General features: G+C 42.2%; 1 protein-coding gene and 1 long non-coding RNA gene across 2 annotated transcripts in view; one reads left to right on the top strand and one right to left on the bottom strand.

Moving 5' to 3' along the window:
* Positions 1-720: 720 nt before the first annotated feature.
* LOC115477512 lies at positions 721-13,885 on the bottom strand. Its single transcript, XR_003943342.1, has 3 exons — positions 13,804-13,885; positions 1,438-1,441; positions 721-733 (listed from the first exon to the last, which is right to left on the bottom strand). It is a non-coding gene; the product is annotated as an uncharacterized LOC115477512 (long non-coding RNA).
* The window catches only part of LOC115477511 (steroid hormone receptor ERR2-like), a 48,775-nt gene continuing 31,284 nt past the window's right edge, over positions 8,782-26,272 (top strand). Inside the window, 1 exon segment of the mRNA XM_030214434.1 lies at positions 8,782-8,899. Within this exon segment, the coding sequence (XP_030070294.1) occupies positions 8,782-8,899 (118 nt within the window).

Here is a 26,272-nt window from a genome sequence, read left to right as displayed (position 1 = left end):
TTTAAGTTTTGTTTTTTTACACCGTTCATTGTCTAATTAGAGATCCTCTTTGTTCATCCCACATCATTTTGAATTCCACCACAATGTTTTTCTCCAGGACCACCCTCAGGAGCTCATTCCAGGCATCCACCAACCTCTCCGTGAAAAAGAATTTCCTGACATTACTCCTGAGTCTACCACCCCACAACCTGAATTCATGTCCTCTAGTTATACCACTTTCCCTTCTCTGAAGAGATTTCTTTCTATATTAGATACCTTTCAAGTATTTAAATGTCCTGTATCATACTGAGGTGATATTTAAGTCATTGCAAGTTACATAGTAATGAGATGCAAAACCATGCAAATGCATAGAAAGCAGCTCATTACTATGTAAAAATGTTGCGCTCTGCACCAGGTGTACTCTGCACGTTACGTTATGGACATAAAATGACAGCAAAATCTGGTTTATTTTGCAACCCAGGATCATCAGGCTGCTAAGCCATGGCCCAGTGTTCCTGGCTGTCACTTCCTGCTGCTCTGCAGGGAGGTTTTTATGACCAATGATTGATTCGATGTAAGGTATGCTGTATTTTGTGTTTTCCACTGAGGTCTTTTCCTCCCAAGTTCAATTGTGGTGTCACTGCTGGTGAAGTCACAGATTTTTCGGATTTGGATTTCTAATGTTTATAGAATATTGGATTCAGTAAATGATGATGCTCAAAATTTGGTGCCAGGAAGAAATTGGAAATAAGCCCTTTATAGAAATGCAATTAGCGCCAATTCCTGCCCTAACCTAAGATGCCAGACTTACACCTGCTGAAACCGAGACCATATTCTAGAAACTACACATGCAAATGTTTGGAACGCCCCTGACACGCCTGTGGCCACTCCCCTTTTGAGTTACACACTATTACACTTAGATGCAAAGCCTTAAAGAATAACATGCAGCCAGAAGGGTGCGCAATTATTAATACATGCCAATTAATGTCAGTATTGGTTGTTAACACACCATGATTGACAGTTTAAATTTCTGCATGTAAATCTGGGCGCCATATACAGAATCTGGGGGGAAACTGCGTAATTACCAATACACCACTTAAGCACTGTTCAGGGTCACTGCGTATATACCAAGAAACAACAAGGCAGACAATCCGCAAAATCCAATGTGGAACTAATCTTCTTATTCCAGGTTGCAGCCTGGGTTTGTTATACAGTGACGCCAACTCTCCGTAGCTGCCTACCCTTCCTGCTTGCAACAGGGTCTTTCACTGGCAACATTAAAAAAAACAAGAACAGAAAGGCTACGTAGGTTTGTTTTAAACTCCTTTTTCTCCTGAAATGACTAGCATATCACACTGTCCAGCTATGCTGAGCTCCTGACGCAGCCCCTTTGGGCGAAACACGGTCTGTGTTGGGCGTATTATTGGGTTTTTACCCTAGAATAAAGATTGATTGTACTGATCTGCTCCGTTTGTGTCCACTGTGTGTCCACCTTCAGGTGGGTTTACAGAGCACGGGCAGGGCACATGATTATATTCATAACATACTGCCAGGGACTAAGAGACCAGCTCTATAGCTGGCAAAACTAAGCACATCAATGTGTACATATCCTGTTAAGCTGGTATTGCCCAAATGTAGGTCATGACCCCAGTGGGGTTGCAAAACCCCATTGGAGTCGCAACCTTGGTGGGCTGCGAATAGAAACATCATTGATCCATGCCTCTGGGGGGTCACATGTTTTCTGTGGTCATGATAATGGGGTCACGGCCTGTTATAAAGGAAATTAGGGGCCTCTTTGCCTTTATGGAATCTGCACCAGTCAGGCACAGTTTTATAGAATTGTTCCCATGAAGCAGCTGGTGATGCTCTGGCATCTGGATTTTAATTGAGGGTCTCGGAAATTATTTTATAAGTTGCAAGGAATCCGTAACAATGTGGCTAACTTAATTGTCAGCAGTAATGGCTTCAATTGTGATAGAAGTGCAGTGGCAGCCAGTCCACCTCAGGATTCGATTTGTTATTGATCTTCTGATATAGGGGGATGAGCCCTTTTTAATTTGAATGGCTAGATTGATGATTACGATCCGATAAGGAATGATGACCTTGAATCCTTTTGGATTCCGGAAGTGTTTTCAGAGGCAGGACTCTGATGATTCTGAATACATTACGTAAACGGTTGAAATTTCATAGGAAACTTAAACAGTTAGTTTAAGAACAACCTTTGGCATGTAGGTAGGACTTTGCACTACTTCAGAAATGATCGATCTGATTTGTTAGTACTAAGGGATCTGTTAATTTATAGTTGACAATATGGGTTGTTGTTTATTTAATCAATTGATTTATTTTTATTATTATTATTATTATTATAAATTATTTTGGATCCCTAATTTGTTGTGTATGTTTTCATCTGAGTGAAGATATTCGTGGCTCATTTCTGTATTGAAGTCTATTATTGTTATAACTAGTGTTAAAATAGTTTGGGTTATTTCTGGAGAAGACTATTAACAATTATAAGTCAGGAAGACTTGGGAATTCTCTACATTTTATTTCTAGAATAAGTAACATGCACTGGATCTTCATAATATTTTATTTATTTATTAACCGCCTTTATGAAGACATTCACCCGAGGCGGTGTACAGCTGGTACAGTTTAACATAAACTTATAATTTTGTTAACAGCAAAACAATAGTAAAATAACCAAGAATAAACATAAATACAATAAATGAGGTAAACTTGAAAACAGTAAATTGAAACCTAATAATAGAACTACCGTGAAACAATATAAAAAATATAGACATTTACTGCACTGGAATTCAAATACCAGAGATATAATACAATGTTAGCATAATACTAATGATACACCTAATAAGCAGCATTAGAACATTCAACTAACACAGATATGATACTAAAGAATTTCTACAATACAATACAGCTTACCATATAGCTGAGGGACCAAGATGTGTGGTACAGAGTCAGTTGGGATAATTTGATGGTTAGTTAAATTCAAGGCAAGTTAAGCAAGAGATAAGAAATTGATCCAAGTTACAGTGTGTGTAGCAAGCTAGTCCATGTGCAGAATGAGTGTACAGTCACCCTATTAAAGGTTTGGGAGAAGAGCTAGGCTTTCACCTGCTTGCTGAAGTAGAGGTTGTCTCAAGTTATACGTAGCCCCTCTGGGAGTAAATTCTAGAGCATGGGTCTACTCCTGAGAAGGCTCGCTGGCGGGTATCACATCGTTTGATGAGGAGACAGTGATCTCCTTGAGAGGACCTTAGAGGTCTTAAAGTTGGAATGTGGAAGTACCAGATACTTCCAAGCGACCCAGATTAATCGGTGTGGGAGACCCGATGCTGGGCTTGTGGAGCATGGTTTGCTCAGCATGGCACTTCCTCTCGTCTAATATTCCACTAAATACATTTCCAAGCCTGAATTGTGTTGATGGAATGGACAGATCTGCGGTAAACCTACAGACTATCTCTCAGCCTTGTGCACTTAGAACAGCCCCTGTACTATTTCTTCACAGCCCTGGGATCTGTCACTTCACATCCCTTGAATCTCCTTTCATCATAGGATTAGGGACCCTCACGTCCCAATCCTGGAGACCTTTCACAAATGAACCAAGCAAGCTTAGCAGTAATTAGATGTCAACACCAGTATTGAGAAGCAAAGCCAGTGCTGGGCAGACTTCTACGGTCTGTGCCCTTATCCTGGCTGGGCAGATTTGGATGGGCTGGAGTAGGTCTTCAATGACAACTTCAATGATTGGACGACAAGGCAAGTGAAGGGCAGACTTGTACGGTCTGTGTCCTGAAAGTGGCGGGAGCAAATCAGTATAAAAGTATGAGTTTATCCTGTTGGACAGACTGGATGGACTGTGCAGGTCTTATCTGCCGTCATTTACTATGTTACTTTTAAACAAATAGGAGGAATATTTTTTCACTCAAAGAATAGTTAAGCTCTAGAACGTCATGCCAGAGGATGTTGTAAAAGCAGTTAGCGTATCTGGTTTAAAAACATTTGAACTGAACCAAACAATTGATGGGTTCATACTATTATGGTGGATCTATCCTCATTTTGTGATTAAAAAATGTTTGGATATGTTCTTGGAGGAAAAGTTCATAGTTTGTTATTGCGATGGACATGGGGAAGCCACTGCTTGCTCCGGGATTGGTAGCATGGAATGTTGCTACTATTTGGGTTTCTCCAGATACTTGTGACCTGGATTGGCCACGTTGGAATCAGGATACTGGCCTAGATGGACCATTGGTCTGACCCAGTATGGCTACTCTTATGTTCTTAAGTCATAGTGACACAGAATCAAAATTTAAAAAGGTCACTTCTACAGCGGGAGCTCTCATAAAGTATAACAACAATTGCTCAGCGCTGATCAAAATTTTTAAACAACCTAATATAAAGGTGATGAATTACCACTGAGGTCGGGTTAACTGTTTCATATGAGCTTCTTCTAATCATGGCTCACCCGCATCTTCATAGGTCAGAATTTAACTAAATTTTAAATACTTTACAAACTTTTATATCTTTCATTATATTCATTACTTTCTAAAAAGGTACCTGCACTTATCTTAATAAAAGCAGTTCTAACACGTCAAGTAGAATCCTTGGCCAACATGGACCACGTTTCGCTAACGCTGCTTCATAAGCTGGTCCTTCATTGCTGCAACAAAATAAAACTTGTGAGAATCAAATATTCCTCCACATACTTTCCATCACAAGCTATCAACCTCTTATCTGTAAACTCAGTATGAGTGGTACCTGTATGGACGATGTGTTCTCCTCTTCTAAATGCATCCAATATGGCACCCCAAACTACACCCATGCCTGTATCCTATCACATGACTCGACGGACCAATCAGCTGTATCTTCAAATTAAAGAGGACCAATCCAACTCGTTGTTTAGTCCCCCTGGGGATAACGTATTTAGCACAAAAGTCCAACGTTGTTCTTTGTAACTAAGATGTGCTTTCAAATCACCGCCCTCCAAACCCATATCCACCGTATATATCACCCGCCAATGTAAGTCCTTTGCCGCATGCTGTTCAATGTAGTGGGTGACCAGTGGGGCTGACATAACGCCATTCTGAATTCTAGATTTGTGCTGTTTAGTCTAACTTTAATAACTCGAGTCAAACGACCCACATATATTAAATTACATGGGCATCTGATTGTATAAATTGCGTTCTTAGTATCGCATGACGTATTAGCTCAAGCTATTATCAAACGTCTATTCTGACCTGCCTCCCACTGACTACCTTCAACGGTGGAAGAAGACCATTGACAATGACCACAACCTTTGTGTTCCAAAAGTGGCTCATTCTGTTGTCTATAATCTATAATATTGATATCGAGAAGGCAGTATGATTCAAACCACATTGTACAGGAAACCCATGTCCCACAATACGTTTGGTTTACATTTTTTCAGTTTTCATACCTATAATCTAAAAATAAGTCTACCAGTGAGTCAATTTTTGCGCGTTCAGCATATTTGTTTGGAACAAGGGGAGTTTGAGAGACAGGTGTATGCATTATAGTATAGATTTTTAGATCGTGGTTATCCCCATAAGGTGATCTGAAAGGCGTATTTGAGGGCTATGTTTGCCCAGAGAGATCTCTTGCTACAATATACTAGTCATATATAACAGCAGTGATCCCATATACCATTACTATTGGGAGATAGTAACATACGTGAATGTTTTCTTGAATGCCCAGTCATAGCTTACCAATGGGCAAGACAGTGAGAGGAATGTTAACTTAGAAGCGGTTGGATTATAGACAACAGAATGAGCCACTTTTGGAACACAAAGGCTGTGGTCATTGTCAATGGTCTACTTCCACCGTTGAAGGTAGTCAGTGGGAGGCAGGTCAGAATAGACATTTGACAATAGCTTGAGCTAATACGTCATGCGATACTAAGAACGCAATTTATACAATCAGATGCCCATGTAATTTAATATATGTGGGTCATTTGACTCGAGTTATTAAAGTTAGATTAACAGCACAAATCTAGAATTCAGAATGGCGTTATGTCAGCTCCAACTGGTCACCCACTGCATTGAACAGCATGCAGAGGAGAACTTACGTTGGCGGGTGATACATACGGTGGATATGGGTGCGGAGGGTGGTGTTTGGAAGCACATCTTAATTACAAAGAACAACGTTGGACTTTTGTGCTAAATACGTTATCCCCAGGGGGACTAAACAACGAGTTGGATTGGTCCTCTTTAATTTGAAGATACAGCTGATTGGTCTGTCAAGTCATGTGATAGGATACAGGCATGGGTGTAGTTTGGGGTGCCATATTGAATGCATTTAGAAGAGGAGAACACATCGTCCATACAGGTACCGCTCTTACTGAGTTTACAGATAAGAGGTCGATAGCTTGTGATGGAAAGTATGTGGAGGAATGTTTGATTCTCACAAGTTTTATTTTGTTGCAGCAATGAAGGACCAGCTTATGAAGCAGCGTTAGCGAAACGTGGTCCATGTCGGCCGAGGGTTCTGCTTGCGGTGTTGGAACTGCTTTTATTAAGATAAGTGCAGGTACCTTGTTAAAAGGTTGTGAACATATTGGAAGACATAAAAGTTTGTAAAGTATGAAGATGGGGTGATCCATGAGTAGAAGAAGCTCATATGATACAAGTTACCACTGAGGTCGGGTTAAGCTATCACCTGTATAATTGATTGCTTAAAAATTTGATTAGTGATGATCATTTCTTATTATAGTGACACGAAAGGCAGATACATTGTGCAGTTGCAGGATGAATAGATGGTTTTGCAGGAAACCCTGAAGGAGAGAGTTGCAGTAGTTTAAGGGGGATGTAATGAGTGGATGAGAATTTTGGTAGCATATTCAGAGAGGAACAGAGTCATTTAAAAAGGAAGAACTGACACACTTTAGCAGTGTATATTTTGGATGTATGTAGAGAAGCAGACAGGTATCAAGGATGATCCTGAGGTTATGGGGCAAAGGAACTGTAAGGAGGAGAGAAACAGAGAAGAGGGGAAGTGGATTTTGGAGGAAAGATAAGGAGCTGTGTCTCGGCCATGATGGGACATCAGGTGTTACAGGTTTTCTCTCTCTTTGTCCCTGTCAATATATTAGGACTGTCCTTTCTCTACCTGTGAGTGTGCTTGTACTTACCCTCTTTGTGAATGCTTTATGTCTATCTTCCTTTTCCTCTCCCAGTCAGTGTTTCATAGGATTCCCCTCTCCTAGTCTCTTTGTATGTGCTCCAGGGCTCTTCCCTGGTCCCCCCACCCCCTCTCCCCTCTAGTAGGTATTGGAGGTTAAAGTGCAAAATGACCCATCTAGTCTGCCCAGTAAGGAGCTTTGGATTCTAACTAAATTTGGGTTTCTGCCAGGTCCTTGTGACCTGGATTGGCCACTGTTGGAAACAGGAAGCTGGGATTGATGGACCTTCGGTCTGTCCCAATATAGCTTTTCTTATGTTTTTACTGCCACTCTACACAGGTTAAATGAGGGCAGAGGAAGGGGAGGGGATGGGATTTGATACCCTGTCTTTCCTTGGTTACAATCAAAGCGGTTTGTATATTATATACAGGTACTTAGGAGGGTTAAGGGAGTGGTTTAGTGAGGGCAGAGGAAGGGGTGTCTTAGAGGGAAGGATGGGAAATGATTGCTTGGGGTCTCCCACTTCCCTGTGCCACTCTGAGAATCCCTCTGTGCTCAGAGTTTGCATTAATGAGCAGTAAATGGAATTCAGAATATGCTTTTGATTGTGTGACCAGCTGTTTATGCATCAGATTAATAGGCCTGTGATAATTAGTGTGAACTGTCCAAGGACATATAGAGAAAAGACAGACACTGAACGCAAGAACATGATAGATACCCTGTCCTTTCTGGAACAGAGAGATCTCTGCTTTGCTGCCCCCCCCCCCCACATTCAATACCCAGGACACAGATCTCTCTGATTCCCCCCCCCCCCCCCCCCACACAGACACACAGACACACACATGCACAGATTCAATACTCAGGACACAGATCTCTTTGCTTCCCCCCCACTAAGATTCAATACCCAGGACACAGATCTCTTTGGGCCCCCCCCCCCACTAAGATTCAATACCCAGGACACAGATCTCTTTGTTCCCCCCCTAAGATTCAATACCCAGAACACAGATCTCTTTGCTCCCCCCCCCCCCCCACTAAGATTCAATACCCAGGACACAGATCTCTTTGCTCCCCCCCCCACTAAGATTCAATACCCAGGACACAGATCTCTTTGCTCCCCCCCACTAAGATTCAATACCCAGGACACAGACCTCTTTGCTCCCCCCCTAAGATTCAATACCCAGGACACAGATCTCTCTGCTGTCCACAAAGTCTCATGAGGATTGGCATGGCTGGAATTCTGAGGTAGGAGGTGCTGGTTTGGGTTGTGAAGCATGAAGTTGTAAGTGAGTAATTATAAAATCTACAAGCTATGTATCTTTTCCGTCATGTTGATGTAATGAAGCCTCATCTGGTCTCTTCTTCCCCTCTCTAGGCTATTAAGCAGAGTGTCTACAGATGACCGGCGCTTGTCCTCCCGCTGTGGATCCTTCATCAAGACAGAGCCATCGAGTCCTTCCTCAGTTATCGAGACAGCCAGCCACCACAGCCCCAGTGGTTCCTCAGATGCCAGTGGGGGCTATGGACTTGCCCTAGGAGGCTTGGATTCACCTCCCATGTTCACAAGTATGGGGCTTGGTGTGGGCTCCTGTCACAAGCGCTATGGGGACTGTGGTAGCGCTATCATGGAAGATTCCCCAACAAAGTGTGACTATATGCTAAATGCCATTCCTAAGCGACTCTGCTTAGTATGTGGGGATATTGCGTCCGGATACCACTACGGTGTTGCCTCCTGTGAGGCTTGCAAAGCATTCTTCAAGAGAACCATCCAAGGTAGAGTCCAGCGTGAGTGTTACCATTTCTCAGATTCCTGGGGTCAGCAAACCCTCCACAACCTGGTGTTCTATCAGATTTGCCATTTTCCTGGGGGTGGGAATCACATCCGATACCTGGGTATAGTGTGAGATCTACCATTTGTCTGGTGTAGAGCTTTTCTGGTAGCAAATGTAGTGCGAGGTGACATATGTCGAGGGTGGGTCCCTCTCGTTTATTTAGGTTTCTTTGTTCTACTGTTGCTACTACTCATTTCTATAGCGCTATTAGACGTATGCACCACATTACATGCAGGTACTCTTTCTGTTCCTAGAGGGCTCACAATCTAAGTTTTTGTACCTGGGGCAATGGAGAGTTAAGTGACTTGCCCAGAGTCACAAGGAGCTGCAGTGGGAATTGAAACCAATTCACCAGGATCAGAGTCTGCTGCACTAACCACTAGGCTACTCCTCCACTAGCAACAATCCATGTAGAAGCCTGCCCTTGCAGATCAGCAATGCGGCCGCGCAGGCTTCTGTTTCTGTGAGTCTGACGTCCTGCACGTACGTGCAGGACGTCAGACTCACAGAAACAGAAGCCTGCGCAGCCGCGTTGCTGATCTGCAAGGGCAGGCTTCTACATGAAATGTTGCTAGTGCAATAGCATCATTCCATGTAGAATCTACAAATAGTTTCAACATTCCATCTAGAATCTCCAATAGTAGCAACATTCCATGTAGAACCTTAAATAGTAGCAACAGAATCTCAAATAGTAGCAACATTCCATGTAGAATCTAAAAAATAGTTTCAACATTCCATGTAGAATCTCCAATAGGGAAAGGGAACTGGGACTTGATATACCACCTTTCTGAGGTTTTTGCAACTACATTCAAAGCAGTTTACATATATTCAGGTACTTATTTTCTACCAGGGGCAATGGAGGGTTAAGTGACTTGCCCAGAGTCACAAGGAGCTGCAGTGGGAATTGAACCCAGTTCACCAGGATTAAAGCCCGCTGCATTGACCATTAGGCCAGTCCTTCAAATTCATATCAGAGTGGTTTACAATGTAGTGTAAGACTTCTATTTCTCTGGGTGGGGGCCCCATCAGATACCTGGTATAGTGTGAGACTTAGAATTTCTCTTGGTTGGTACCCCCCTGATATAGTATGAAATTTGACACAAAAAGTAGAGGTAGAGTAATGGGCATAATGGAAGAAATGTACTGTGAAAAGATACTTATTGTATCTGATCTACCGCTCTATATGATTAGGTCAGAGTGGTGAACAATAAAATATAAATAAAAGGAAAGGAACTCCAATTCAAAAGGAAAAGAACACAAAGAAGTAAGCACAGTCATGCATAATTAAAGCCACAGTAGCTGGTCTTGCATCTAGCTCGGTAGCTACTACTACTACTACTAACTAACATTTCTAAAGCGCTACTAGGGTTACGCAGCGCTGTACAATTTAAACACAGAAGGACAGTCCCTGCTCAAAGAGCGAACAATCTAAAAGACAAGAGAACAATCTAAAGACAAGTGTACAATCTAGAGGACGAGTGAACAGTTAGTCTGATAGGGTGGATAGATTTGGGGCATTCTATATATCTTGAGCGGTTAGGCGCCGAAGGCAGCATTGGTGAGTTTTAAGCAGAGATTTGAAGATGGGTAGGGAGGGGGCTTGGCGTAGGGGTTGAGGAAGATTGTTCCAGGCATAGGGTGAGGCAAGGCAGAATGAGCGGAGCCTGGAGTTGGCAGTGGTGGAGAAGGATACTGAGAGAAGGGCTTTGTCCTGTGAGCGGAGGTTACGGGCGGGAACATAGGGGGAGATGAGACCCAGAAGCTTGCTGGAAAAAAAAATAGGTCTTTAATACGCTCTTAAATTTATGAAAAGATGCCTCAGCACCCAGGGGTGGGGTAAACTATTCCAAAGCGTCATGGCTAAAAAATAAAAGGCAGATTGTCTTGTAGTTTCATAGTGGGCTTGTTTAGGACCTGGTAGTACAAGGCGGTGCGAGTCGAGAGATCCTAGAGGCCGTATAAGGAATTGCATGTACTTAAATAGTAAGCCTTGTGTATTTATTTATTGCATTTGTATCTCGCATTTTCCCACCTGTTGGTAGGTTCAATGTGGCTTACATGGAACAATGGGGACAGTTACAAGGTATCAAGTGGGGTTAACAGTTTGATAGAGACAGCGAGAGTCTGTAGAGGTTTCTTGCGGAAGTATTGAACCAGGTTAAGCCCTCAGGAGATTCAGTGTGGTTTACATGTTCGTTGTTGAGAGTTACAAAGAGAGTCGAATAAGGTAAGGTCACAACATACTTGAATAGGGTGTATCAAACATAAAATCTCAAACTGAATTCGGAATGGTATGGGGAACCAATGTAGACGAATAAACAGGAGGGTAATATGGCCAAATTTTTTAGATTCACAAAGGATTACATTTAGTGGATGTATTATGTAAATTCTCTGGGGGCATGAAAGTAGTTGCCCAGCAATGCCAGCATAGGCTGCATTGCAGTAATCGAGTCGTGATATCAAAAGGCCATGTATAAGTGTCGGGAGGTTTGTAGGATCAAGATAACTGCTAAGGTAACCTAATTAACGGAGAACAGCTAACCCAGTTTTGACAATGGCTGAAATTGCTGTTGCAAAGACAAGGATTCCACCAGGAGAATTCCAAAGTAGTGAAAGTACAGGACAGGACTAATTGAAATATTAAACAAAACTGGGGTCAAGGAGGGCTTCAGTAGATGACCAGTAATCCAACTTGTGACAATGTTTTGAGGATTAAGCACCAGTTTATGTTGTGAAAGCCAACTAGCCAGAGCGCCTAGAACGATTGCAGTGGGCAGAGGTCAGTATTGACTGGGGAAGCAGGATAAATGAGTAGAATGTCATCAGCATAACGGTAATAATTAACATTGAAGACTGAAGAAGGGTGGCTAAGGAGCTTAAGAAAATATTGAGAAGTAACGGCAATAATATAGATCCTTGAGGTACGTCTGATTTAAGAGAGGAACATGAGGAGAATTTAGTAGCATAAGTTGCAGCAAGATTGTGTTTATGCAAAAAAAGAACTGAACCAACTAAGTACAGATCCAGCATCCTGATTTCAGTCAGGTCACAGGTGTTGAATGATCAATGAGTTCAAAGGTCACTGAAAGATCTAATGAAACAATTAGTGTGATGTTACCTCAATACAGGGTAGCGTGGAGTTCACCAATAAGAGAAGTGATGACTAATTCAGTGCTGTGAAATTGCCAGAACCCCGCTTGGCAGGGGTAAAATGTAAGAGAGAGTTCAACTTGGGAGAAATTATTTTCACCACTAATTTAGAGAGGTAACATAAGTTGGAGACTAGTTGATAGATGGTTGGGTAGGATCAAGAGAAGGTTTCTTTAAAATGGAAACATGGAACAGTTCTTCCTGTGATGGAGGAACGGCACCTTAGAAAAGACCGATGTTCACTATTGAGAGAATGACAGGAAGTAGTCTTTGGTGAGAGACATGCAAACAGGAAGAAGGGAGAAGAAAAAGAGGTCATGGGTATAGAAGCAAGAATAATGGTAAGAGAATCTGGAATTGGTCGGGAGAAAGCTGACCAGACAGAGGAAGGTGAAGAAGTTGCTGGCAAAGTCACAGGAGAAACCTTGTAATATAGATGAAATGGCTGTGGGAGAGTGTAGAGTAAGTCCCCTGGCGTAGGAGAGAGATTTTATGCAATTCTGGACACCGCATCTCAAAAAAGATATAGTGGAATTAGAAAAGGTACAGAGAAGGGTGTCGAAAATGATAAAGGGGATGGGACGACTTCTCTATGAGGAAAGGCTCTTCAGCTTGGGGAGATATGACAGAGGTCTATAAATATTGAGTGGAATGAAACGGGAATCACTTGTTTACTGTTTCCAAAAATATTAGGACTAGGGGGGCACGCAATGAAGCTACAAAGTAGTAAATTTAAAATGAATCAGAGAAAATATTTCTTCACTCAACATGTAATTAAACTCTGGAATTGGGTTGCCAGAGGATGTAGTAAAAGCGGTTAGTTTAGCAGGGTTTAAAAAAGGTTTGGATGTTTTCCTAAAGGAAAAATCCATAGACCATTATTAAAATGGACTTGGGGGAAACTCCACTGCATAAAATGTATTTTACTGTTTTGGGATCTTGCCAGGTACTTGTGACCTGGATTGGCCACTGTTGGAAACAGGATGCTGGGCTTGATGGACCTTTGGTCTGTCCCAGTATGCAATACTTATGTACTTATGAGTCTGTTCTCAATCAGCTCTTTCTCCATACAAGAGTCACAGTAGCTTGAAAAGATCATACAACAGAATACAGCACAGGCTGTTTCAATTCAGAGGAGATGTGCCGCAGACTAACTCTCTAGATCCGATGGAGAGAGAAGAGTGGGGCAAGTTGCCCATCAAGCGTAGAGAACAAGGCAAACTGATAGAGAAAGTCCCATAAGACTCAGGGATCTGGGACATGTGCTCTGAAAGAGCCTATTACAGGGAACTACAGGATTATGTGGCTTTGTAATCTTATCCTATCACCTGCCTCCATGAAAATGGGGGGGGGGGGGGGGGGGGGGGGGGGCAGAACAACATCGCTTCAAGTTCCAGCACTTCCTGCACTGTTTTCTTTTGGTTAGTGTATTGGAACCGCCCTTAAATTGTGAACTTGTCAAGGTTATTATTTTTTTATTCCTTTCCTTGCTTTATTGTACAATTTTCAAGGTTCAGATTTCTTTGGTTAACTTCTTTCTGTAAGCAAAGATCTTTATTATGAAGTTGACCCCACACTGCCAAACAGAATTAAGCCCCTAGACTTGCGATGCAAAGGATTCCTTGGAGGAAAAAAAAGAATGCATAGATTTAACATTGCAACAAGGGCTGATTTGGTTTTAAATTGTGATGACACAATGGACTTTTTATACCCAAGAGCACATGTGCAGTGGTCGTAATTTCACTTTGGGAAGCATCATGCCGCTGCTCAAGCAAAGACCAAGGACACGGTTGTGTAGCTTGTGCTTCTACACATCTTCAGAAAATCTTGTGACCTCTGTCTTAGGCATTTTGCTGAAACCCAGTCAAGTTGGGTCAACTTGATCTTTGGTGATATCCTTTGGTTGTCCCTTCTTTTCAGCCAACTTTGCTCTTCTGATGTTGGGTATGTGTGTAGAGGTTACTTTCCTGTTTTTCTGTTCATTTCTTTCTAGAACAAGCTGGTTTGCTTGTGATCTATCCTGTGAGAAACATAAATTTTTTAAAGATGTGTTCAAGAAAATGAGACGAACAGAAGAAAGATGTCTTTAGTAGAAGTTATAGAGAGCATTCTGCATGATAAAAAAAAAGGCTGAGGCACAACCACCGAGACCAAGGAACCCCCGCCTCACATCCCAGCAGGAAAGAGGCAGCGAGTGTGGGGCCAGATATTCCCACATCCTTTTAACCTGCCACAGCCATGGGGGCAATAAAGAAGGTTGGATACACCGCTCTTTGTTCGATAGCCACCCACTCTTTCTCCCCGGATTTATTCCATTCACGTAGCGCTCTTAACTAGCTGCCAAATAATAGTTCTTAATGCGGGATACCCCCATACCTCCCTGGTTTGTACTTTGATATTTACAGGCCATTTTACTCGGGGGAGGGGAAGGTTCTTTTTCCAAATATAGATAAAAACCCTTACATGCAAGAGTCCTAAAGAAGTGAGCCAGTATGGCTATAGGACCTTATTAAGCCCAGCCATCTCTCTAGCTCATGAGAAATCTCTTTCCCTACCCAAATCCCCCCATAGATGCATTTAAGAGCTCAGTTTTACTCATACTAATCTTAAATCCTGAAAAGGGCCATAGAGTTCCAATTCCCAAAAAAGGGAAGACAAAGATTTCTCTGGATTTGCTATTGTATATCATCAGCAAACATTAACATTTTATATGAACCTTCTCCTACATCCAGACCTCTAACTTGAGTATTAGCTCTAATCCAAGCCACCAAAGACTCCATTACTAGACCCTGCCATGTCCCCGTTTTACTCAAAAGGACTGATGTAACTCCCATGAATCTTTATGCATGAGAGTGGATCCTTATATAATAAATGTACCCACTTCAGCCATTTCTCTGCTGATCGTGCCCTCTTTAAGACAGGAAACATAGAGCAATTGAATTCAGTTCAGTGCCTTCTTCGCATCAACTGCTATTAAAACCATAGGCTCCCCTATGCACCGGGCTTCCCAGATCAAGTTAAGAATCTTACCTACCGCCCTATGATACAGCATGATTAGTCTAGGTGGATTAAGTGTAGCATTTAATGCATTAGTCTATTGGCTAAAATTTTACTTAGTAATTTCACTTTCTCATTTATCAATGAAATGGGGCAATACAACCTACATTGTTCAAGGTCTTTCCCCTCCTACAATACCTGTATTGAAAGAGGAGAAAGTACCTGCATGTAATATGTAAACCACTTTGGTTATATCACAGAAAGGCGGTATATCAAGAATTTAATAAATACAAAAACATATCAAATGCTACCCCTGCCAATCTCCAAGATCTGGGCAGTATATCCTCGTGTTCTAGGGCATTGTAGACCTCAGTTAACCATCCTACAAGCTTATTCTGGAAGAGCTTGTAAAATGTATTAGAAAACTCATCTAACCCAGGGACTTTGAGGCCTCCAACAGCCTCTGTCAGTTCTATTTGGAAGATTGGGGGTTTGAACCTTTCATTTTCTAATCTGGGGAGCTGAAGATCCTCAAAATAGTGTTCTATCTGCCCTACTTGAGGGATCATGTCCTGGAGTGTATAGCTTGGCATAATATTCCCAGAACCGTTCTCTGAGATCTGCTGCCTTCAGAAGGGTTTTCCCAGTGTCATCCTTAACTCATAAAATATTGCATCCCTTCAAAATTTTCCAGTTTCAAGCCATCCAATAACTAGCTTTATTTCCTTGTTCAAAAAAAGCATTCTTTTAAACAAGTCGTCTGAAAATCTCTCTTCTAGTTCTTCCTCTTTAAGCTCTTGACGCTTTTTCTCCGTTGTAATATTGCCCTTGACCCAGTACCCTTCTCATGTAATATTATCTTTTTTCTTTTCCCTCTCTTTTTTTCCTTTAAGAAGCTAACAGTCTTAAGCTTCCCTTGAAGCATTGCTTTTAAGCTTTACTACTGGGGAGAGTTTACCTTTGTCATTCAATGCAAAAAATTCATCTATTTTCAATTTAATCTGCTCCTGTAGCTCCTTGATCATCCGATATTTATTCCTTCATTTGGCGCAAACCAGCACATTCAGTTTCTCTGACTTGTCTGCTTTGAATACCATTTCTGGAACCAGTATCTCTCTCAAATCTTCCTTGGTGAAGCAAAGAATTCATTTAATCTCTCCACTATGGCTTGGTCTTCCCTGATCGCCCCTTTTACTCATCGGTCATCTAGCGGTCCAACCAATTCTTTTGCTGGCTTCTTGTTTCTAATATACCTAAAAAAGTTTTTACTATGTGTTTTTGCCTCCAACGCAATCTTTTATTCGAAGTCCCTCTTAGCCTTCCTTATCAGCGCTTTGCATTTAACTTGCCATTCCTTATGCTGTTTCTTATTATTTTCAGTCAGATCCTTCTTCCATTTTCTGCAGGATTTTCTTTTAGCTCTAAGCTGACTGCCTTCTTAGAGGTCAGGCAGGATATAATCAGTTTTTGAGCCACACTACTGGTGACAGTTGCAACTGAAAGGGAGAAGTTGTTGATATTGAAATTGTACTTTAAAGTTATGGATATGTTTTCCATACAAAGTTTTCCAGATGTGACTCATGTCACTCAAGAGCATAGGAAATTGTTTTTAGTATTAAAACCCAAAGTAGTAGTTGTCTTTGGGATTCTGGAATCTTGCTTCTCTTTGGGATTCTATACGGAATCTTGCTACTCTTTGTCCTTATCCCTTATTTGTCCTGTTTGTCTGTCCTGGTTAGATTGTAAGCTCTGTACGTCTAGTAGCGCTTTAGAAATGATAAGTAGTAGTAGACCCCCCCTCCTTCCTCCAGCCTACCTCAACTATTCCTAGGTCGTCTAGGGGTACTAGGCCAGGAGTGATCCTCAATCACTCCTGCTCTTGCTGGTTCAGTGTTCGAAATGGTACCTTTTGGTACTACTATCAGGGATGAAACTGCCCTTATATGAACCCAGCACTGGCAGGAAAAGGAGCAATTGAGGATTGCTCCTGCATGATATTTCTAGACCACTAGGGAATGGTTGAGGTAGGTCTGTAGAGGCCTATGGTGGCAGGTTTGGGTTATGAGTCTTAGAATGGGGGTGTAACATATCTTTGGGAGAGGGACCCTCAAATCATGTACCAGGATCTTCGAGCCACTTGTTAGTGGCCCAGTGTTCTGTGGGAGCAGAATAATGTAGCTCGCGAGACTGATTGCAAATTTCGTTATTTCTTTACCACGAGAGTCATTAACCTGTGATATTAGTAACTTCCCTCTTGAATATTCATCTGATGGATTTGCATGCAGTGGATGTGGTGCCTTCAAATCTGTCTGATGCATATTTATCACAGATATCCTGAAAACCTGATTGGCTGGGTTTTCTAGGGCAGATTTGGAAATTACAGCCCTGGTGTATAACTGTATCAGCAGACCCTAGTAGCCCTTTCCTCTAAAGTCTTATCCAGTATACTCTGGATTAATTTAGTGTTAGGGATTTAACTGTTTCAGGGGCAAAATGTTCCTGAATTTCACCAGTAAGGTTTTCCGATCTGACGAAGAAGGGCAACCTTCGAAAGCTAATCAAGAAATGTATTAAGTTATGTCCAATAAAAAAGATATCATCTTATTTTCTTTTCCATGTTTTATTTTGTTTGATTTCTATAGATTCTACATGGAATGTTGCTATTCCACTAGCAACATTCCATGTAGAAGTCGGCCCTTGTAGATCACCAATGTGGCCGCGCAGGCTTCTGCTTCTGTGAGTCTGACGTCCTGCACGTACGTGCAGGACGTCAGACTCACAGAAACAGAAGCCTGCGCAGCCTTCTAAATGGAATGTTGCTAGTGGAATAGCAACATTCCATGTAGAATCTCCAATAGTAGCAACATTCCATGTAGAATCTCCAATGGTATCTATTTTACTGTCATAGTAATGCTTGAATGTTTTCACTTATATACACTGTCAGCTAGCACATTTGCTTATTTCCGATCTGAGGAAGAAGGGCAACCTTCGAAAGCTAATCAAGAAATGTATTAAGTTATGTCCAATAAAAAAGATATCTTATTTTCTTTTCCATGTTTTGTTTGATTTCTATTGATAACCAGTAAGGTTAAATCCCCTTCCTGTAGAGATGGCGTAAAATATTTAGACACTCTCAGGTCAGATAAACAGTCTCAACTACTTGCTTTATTATAACTCACAGCAACAACAGGAAGTGACGGATTCTACCCAGATGCCCCGTCTACTTCCTAGAGGAACCATAGAGACCTACTTAACAGCCAGTTTTCTATATATCGAGCTGGTTCAGTCAAAATGTGTCCTGGAGGGTATGGTGATCTGCAGTAGTTTCATGGCTGACTGTGGCCCAGGTATTGGAGAGGGCAGCACTTCCGGTTGTCTTGGACTTTTGAATGGAGTATTCTTTTGTAGGGTGTCTGGGTTGTGTCATACCTCTTTGGTGGTAATCGAAGGTACCCCTACCCTGGCAGCACAATCCAGATTTTTCACTGTAATAGGGAACTCATAACTCAGTCAAATATGTCTGGACATTCTTCTTCTCTCTGATCCATTCTCTGTTTTGACCACAATCAAGCGATGTGGGAGTTGTTTGGTATACTCTGCCTTGTTGTTATTCATTTTGACCCAGATGATCTGACCCTTTTTTGGGACCAGTCTTTCCTCAGCCCTCCTATTGCAGTAGTAGGCATCTAGGCAATGACGAATTGTCTGGGCAGAAGGGTTCTCCAGCAGAGCATTCATAGTAGGTGGAAGAGTCTGGGTTTGTTGTTCAAACATGATTTGAGCTGGAGATTCTCCTAGTGCCTTGGATGGGGTATTTCTTCAATCCAGTAGACACAAGACATGGACCAACTTGGGTCTCTGAGGCTTTCTGTAAATTTGCTTTGTCATTCGGACAGCATTTTCTGCCTTCCCATTTGATTGAAAGTATCAGGGGGAGGACGTTGTTTGTTGAAACTCATAGAGTGATGCAAATTCTGCAAACTCCCTGGAGATGAATGGAAAATTGTCACTAAACAGCTCTTCAGGGATAATATGTCATGCAAAATGCTTTTTTAGGCAATATGGAATGTCTTTGTATTTCTTCCTATCCAGGCAATCAAGTTCAAAGTAATTGCTCAAGTAATCCACTACTAGGAGATACTCAACTTCCTTGAATTGAAATATATTGACTCTCATCTTTTGCCATGGCTTAGTAAGTGCAAGGTGAGGGCATAGGGGTTCTTGGGCAGTGGCCAACTGGATCTTAGCACATATATAGCACCTCTGGACACACTTCTCAATGTCATGATTCGTAGGTGGCCAGAAAAGAACCTCTCTAGCACATTGAATGCATGCACTGATGCCAATATTACTTGTGTGAATTCTTTCACGCATCTTTTGCCTGGTTCCGGCCAGAACATACGATCATTATAAATCAGGCCCAGTTTGATGTCAGTTCATCACAGAAATTGCGAAAATGTCTAATTTCTGGTGGCAACATCTTATCATTAGTGGGCCATCCTGTCCAGATCTGCTGTTTCACAGCCTGGTAGATCTCATCACTTTCTCCAACTCGCTGAATAGTATCTATCATTTCAGGTGCCACAACCAGTGCTATCTCCAGGTGAGATGCCTCGTCAACCAGTAAGGCCAACTCTTCTGTAAAAATCTCTAACTGTGATCTGTGTTGGGCTGTCAGTGGAAAAACCCAGTTTAGTATGTCAGAAGTGACCACTTTGTTTCTCAGTATGTACTGTAGTTCAAAGGTATATGTCTGAGGGCCAAGTATCAATGTCTGTAGTCATTTAAACGTAGTGTCTAGGCATTTCTTGAAGATGGAGACCAGTGGCTTGTGATTGGTTTGAATAATCATTTGTCTAGCATTGACCTCAGTATGAAAACACTCCAGTGCATAAACTATGGCTAGAAACTCTTTCTCAATTTGGACATAGTTTTGCTCCACCTTTGTCATTGCTCAGGATGCGTATGCAAGAGGTTTTCCATTTTTTAAAAGGCAGGTCTCTGTAGACCATGCTGGCTAGCATCACACTGCACAAGATCAGTTCTGGTGTCATAGAATCCCACCACTGGGACCTCCCTCAATAAGCGTTTTCGCCCATCTAGTGCTCTGCCACGCCTCATAGGTTGGTAAATGAACTAGTTTTCCTGCTTTTAGCAGTTTTCTAATTGGTGAACATATTTCAGGAAATCCAGGTAAAAATTATGCTAGATAGGTCATCACCCCATGTAAATCTATGGGCACAGGCATATTGTCTATCGCTTTGACTTTCATGGAATCTGGCTGCAGTCTTTCCATTGACAGCATCTGTCCCATAAATTCCACACACAGAATTGAGCTACAACTTCTGTTGGTTTATACATATACAGTTTTGTCTGCATCTGACTGAGATGGCTTTGAGGTACAGAGAAGGGCAACGAAAATGATAAAGGAGATGGGACGAATTCCCTACAAGGAAAGGCTAATGCGGCTAGGGCTCTTCAGCTTGGAGAAAAGATGGCTGAGGGGAGATATGACAGAGGTCTATAAAATAATGAGTGGAGTTGAACGGGGTAGATGTGAAGTGTCTGTTTATGCTTTCCAAAAATACTAGGACAAGGGAGTAAACTTAAAATGAATCAGAGAAAATATTTCCTCAATCAACATGTAATTATCAACATATATCAAAGGCTTTCCTGAAATCAAAGTAGACCACATCCAGCACTTGCTCTCGATCCAGTCAAAGTCAATCAGATTCATTTGACATGATTTGCCTTTGGCATAACCATGTTGCCTTGGATTGTAGATATTTGAGTATCCTTTCTTCAACAGCATCTCCATTACCTTTCCCACCACTGAGGTCAGGCTCACTGGTCTTTAGTTTCCCACCTCTTCTCTGTTACCACCTTTGTGAAGAGGGACCATATCAGCCTTTCTCCAATCCTCTGGTACTTCTCCAGTTTTGAAGGATCTGCCAGAACCTCTCAGCTCTCTCAGTGTTCTGAAATGTATCTCATTTGGTCCCATGGCTTTGTCCATGTTAAGTTCTGCAGGTTGTTCATAAACACTTGTTTCCATTAACAGTGCGGTATCTATGTCATTCCCATATGTATCTTTGTCAAACATCCACAGACCTTCACCATAAATTTCTTCAGTGAATACCAACAGAAATAATCATTGAGTAATGTGGTTTGTCCCTCATCACTATCTACAAATTGACCATTATTATCTTTGAGTCTCGTCATTTCATCTGTGGGTAATAACATCTTCACGGATAATTGATAAACTGAGAGTGTGTGCATAAAGCCAGGCAGAGTTTTGATGGGGGAGCATGGAAGGGGAGGAATGGCTTTTGCAAGAAATATGGATCTCCTCCTGCCACTGCATAAGTTCTGTCAAATCACATCTGGAGTATGGTGGTCAGTTTGAGATAAACAACAACAGAAGGTAACCACTCTACTGAAGATTAAATGTCAAGCAAAGGATAGTAGAGCAAAGAAACCTCTCTCAGATGGTGTCCACAATGAAGTCTTTATTCAAATAAGTAAAATGGGAGACCCGACATGAGTTGTGTTTTGGCCCTACCAGGCCTGTATCAGGGGTCTAGGAATTTGTGAAACAATATATATTCCTAGAACAGTCGTATTACAGCCAAATCTCCGCACACGGATCTCTCAAAGCACACTCTGTCAAACGCTGTCCACTGTCAGGTCTCCCATTTTACTCATTTGAATAAAGACTTCACTGTGGACACCATCTGTGAGAGGTTTTTTGCTCTACTGTCTTTTGCTTGGTCAGTTTGAGATACCCATCTTCCAAATGTTAGTAAAAGTACAAAGAAGAGCCTCTCGGCTGATAAAGGAGACAATGATTTTCACTAGCTGAATGTCCAAAATGAGGTTATCTTAGAAACAAAACATTTAAGAAGTAACCTAATAATACCATACAAATACATCAAAGCAGCTTGGGGGATCTCACATGTTACTCTGCTCTCCACAGGAGACTTTGCTTTCTGATATTAAGTTGGTAGAAACTCAGAGAAGGGCTTTATCCTAACTGAGGCCCAGTCTCTGGAATTCAGCTGTACCAGTGGTCAGAAAACCTAATGGGAAGATCAGAATATGTATAGACCTGAAACATAGTAACATAGTAGATGATGGCAGAAAAAGACCTGCACGGTCCATCCAGTCTGCCCAACAAGATAATTTCACGTGTGCTACTTTTTATGTATACCTTACCTTGATTTGTATCTGTCATTTTCAGGGCACAGACCGTATAAGTCTGCCCAGCACTAGCCCCGCCTCCCAACCACCAGCCCCGCCTCCCAGCACTAGCCCCGCCTCCCAACCACCAGCTCCTTGATTTGTATCTGTCTTTTTCAGGGCACAGACTGTATAAGTCTGCCCAGCACTAACCCTGCCTCCCAACCACCAGCCCCGCCTCTGCCATCCAATCTCTGCTAAGCTCCTGAGGATCCCTTATTTCCAAACAAGATTCCTTTATGTTTATCCCATGCATGTTTGAATTCCATTACCGTTTTCATCTCCACCACCTCCCGCGGGAGGGCATGCCAAGCATCCATCACTCTCTCCATGAAAAAATACTTCCTGACAATTTTCTTGAGTCTGCCCCCCTCTCTGTTGAAATCATTACACCATGCCAACCATGGAGGCTGTTCTCCTGGATTTGCACAACGTTAAGGTTATTTCCTGCTTTCACTTTAAGAGTTGGTTCTGGCATGTGGTCCTAGATGATCAGAGTAGATCAGCAAATACAACAACTTCCCTTTGTAATATCCGTGGCACCAGAAAAATTTCAGAGGTGCCTTCACGATGCACTGTCTGGCCTGAGAGAGGGTGAGCCTGTATTGTGGATGACCTGCTGATCTATGGCTGTAGAGATAACATTGAGCAGTCTCAAGCAGACCTTGATAAGTACATAAGTAAATAAGTATTGCCATACTGGGAAGTTCCATCAAGCCCAGCATCCTGTTTCCAACAGTGGCCAATCCAGGTCACAAGTACCTGGCAAGATCCCAAAACAGTACAATACATTCTATGCTGCTTAAAATAAGCAGTGGATTTTCCTCAAGTCCATTTTAAAAATGGCTTATGGACTTTTCTCTTAGGAAGCTAGCCAAACCTTTTTAAAACTCCGCTAAGCTAACTGCTTTTAGTACATTCTTTGGCAACAAATTCCAGAGTTTAATTATACGTTGAGTGAAGAAATATTTTCTCTGATTCATAATAAATGTATTACTTTGTAACTTCATTGCATGCCCCCTAGTCCTAGTATTTTTGGAAGGAATAAACAAGCGATTCATGTCTACCCGTTCCACTCCACTCAGTATTTTATGGACCTCTATCATTTCTCCCCTCAGCCGCCTTTTCTCCAAGCTGAAGAGCCCTAGCTGTTTTAGCCTTTCCTCATAGGGAAGTCGTCCCATCCCCTTTATCATTTTCGTCGCCCTTCTTTGTATCTTTTCTAATTCCACTATATCATTTTTGAGATGCGGTGACCATCAGACACTTGTTTGATGAGCCATATTGGTTTCCTTTTCCTCTTGCTTTTAGTTACTTTCCTAACAAAGATTTCCTGACATTTTTATAGCCTCTTTCAGCCCGGACCAGTGCTGGTGCTAAATGCTACATATCTGTGTTTTGTGGTTATAGTTGGTAAAGTTACATTTTCTTTGAGTCTAAGCAATTGCTGGATTTTGTTAGCAGTTAGGGAAGGGGTTGGGATTCTGATAAACCCCTCCGCAGTTTGAGATGTTGCAGCTACAATGACTTTACATCTTACTCTGCTGCCTTAGATTCAAGTTTTCTTTGGACGGGATTAATGTCTGACTGTTGTGACCCCTCTTACTTTATTGGAATCTAAAAGTGAAATGTATTTTCTTTTTCTGTTTGTATATATCTGATTTCTTATTGTAAATAAATACATAAATAACAAATGTAAAAAAACAAAAAAATGAATGCAAAGAAATGCGGACTGATGAGCTTGGGGTGTAGAAATCCAAAGGAGTTGTAAATGAGAGGGACCTTGGAGTGAAAGTGTCTGAGGATCTCAAGGTGACTAGAACAGCTAGCAGAAGACAGGAAGTGTTGATACTCTTGTACAAGTCGTATCTGAGGATTTCAAGGTGACTAGAACAGCTAGCAGAAGACAGGAAGTGTTGATACTCTTGTACAAGTCGTATCTGAGGATTTCAAGGTGACTAGAACAGTTAGCAGAAGACAGGAAGTGTTGATACTCTTTTGTACAAGTCATTGGTGAAGCCCCACTTGGTGTGTTGTGATCGGTTTTGGAGACCGTATTTTGCTAAGGGACATAAGAAGATTGGAAGTGGTTCAGAGGAAGGTGACAAGAATGGTTAGGGGCTTGCATCAATAGACGTATGAGGAGCACCTGAACATACCCTAGAGGAGAGGAGGGATGGGGTAAAATAATACAGATATTTAAATATTTGAAAGGTATTAATATGCAAACGTAGCCCAGTTCAGTTCTCTCTGACCGACTTGAGCCACAAAAACCAAAACCATCTTCTTTTTCCTTTTCCACTCATATCTCCATACAGTTTAGTATCTCTCACTCGAGCTTGGGTGCAGGGCCGGATAAAGATCCAGAAGGCCATAGGATGTTAAGTTGGGTTTTATCTGGAGTATCCTTTAACAGTCCAGGAGTAAAGCTCTTCACTCTCTCTCTCTCAAAGAATAGTCACCATGCCAGGGAGTGACCTTTTCTGCTAAACTTTACTGCACTCTGCAGCAGGCAGTGATTCCAAACTTAGGGTTACCATATTTGCAGAGACAAAAAACAGAAGACACAAAAATAAAATGCCATCCTGCCCCCAGCTTCGCCCTCACCATGCCATGCACCTTCTTGACCCCCCCCCCTCCAAAAAAAGTCAGATTCTATAAGCAGAGAAAATACTGGTAAAAGTACTCTGCAAAATACAAAATTAGAAAAAAATGTACATTTCCAAAAATGCAAATATCCATGAGCAGCATTTCCCCCTTCCCTTCCTCCTCATGTACATCCCCCTCACCAATCTTTTTCCAGCACCCACACACCATCCACCTTTTTTACACCCCCTTCTTGCACCCACATGACTCCATCCATCCATCCACCTCCCCTCCCACTCTGAGTCAGGTTGCCCTCCCCAAACGTATCTTAATGTGCCCTGGTGGTCTGGTGGTCTCTTCTGGGCAGGAAAGAACCCCACTCTTTCCTGCACGCTGCCACTAACCTGCTAACTGCAGCCACTTCTTCAAAATGGCTACTGAGACTTCAAACAATGGCTTCACAAGATTTCCACAGAAGGCCTACCTACCCACCCAGAAATCCAGACAAACGGACAGGCTGGAAAAAACCACCCAGATCCCAGACACTCCCCTGAAAAGGATATGTCTAGGGAAACCCGGACGTATAGTAATCCTATCCAAACTCAACAATTCCTTATGTACAGTTCACATTTGGTTTAACAGGTGTTCTGTCCATACAAGACTATTGTGTACAGTCTTATCCACTAATTAAATGTTTTTTTATAGCAATCTCAAAAATATGTACATGTATACAACTCTTCCAGTCCATCACCCATCCCTTTGGGATGTATAATCCAAGGCTGGGCTGGTAGCGTTGGTTGTCACCAGCAAACTCATCCAGGATCAGACCTCCATGTCTGTCCTGTCCTCCAGAGTTGCACTTCACTGAGCTGCACCCTCTGGCCTTAAACAGGCTCCTCCCTGCTCCTGCTTGTGAGCCGGGCTCCCCTTTATTTTTTTTAATTTTTGTTACATTTGTACCCCGCGCTTTCCCACTCATGGCAGGCTCAATGCGGCTTACATGGGGCAATGGAGGGTTAAGTGACTTGCCCAGAGTCACAAGGAGCTGCCTGTGCCTGAAGTGGGAATCGAACTCAGTTCCTCAGTTCCCCAGGACCAAAGTCCACCACCCTAACCACTAGGCCACTCCTACTCCTACCTAGAGCACTCCTCTCCAACAGTTACTGCTTTTGGTTGACAATAAATCACCCCTGATTCAGCCTTAGGTTATCTGACCTTTCCAGGATACCCTTCTCCTCCTGGGGTCCTGGCGGGGGGGGGGGGGGGGGGGGGGGTGTTGAAGGCAACCAAAGACCATGTGCTTAAACAGGAACTTTTATTACCTTCAAACTCTACTGTCGAT

This window comes from Microcaecilia unicolor, chromosome 9 (genome assembly GCF_901765095.1).
Source record: "Microcaecilia unicolor chromosome 9, aMicUni1.1, whole genome shotgun sequence".
Taxonomy (NCBI): Eukaryota; Metazoa; Chordata; class Amphibia; order Gymnophiona; family Siphonopidae; genus Microcaecilia; species Microcaecilia unicolor.
The sequence above is the reverse complement of the archived record's forward strand: the minus strand, read 5'-3'. Positions and strand labels throughout refer to the sequence as shown.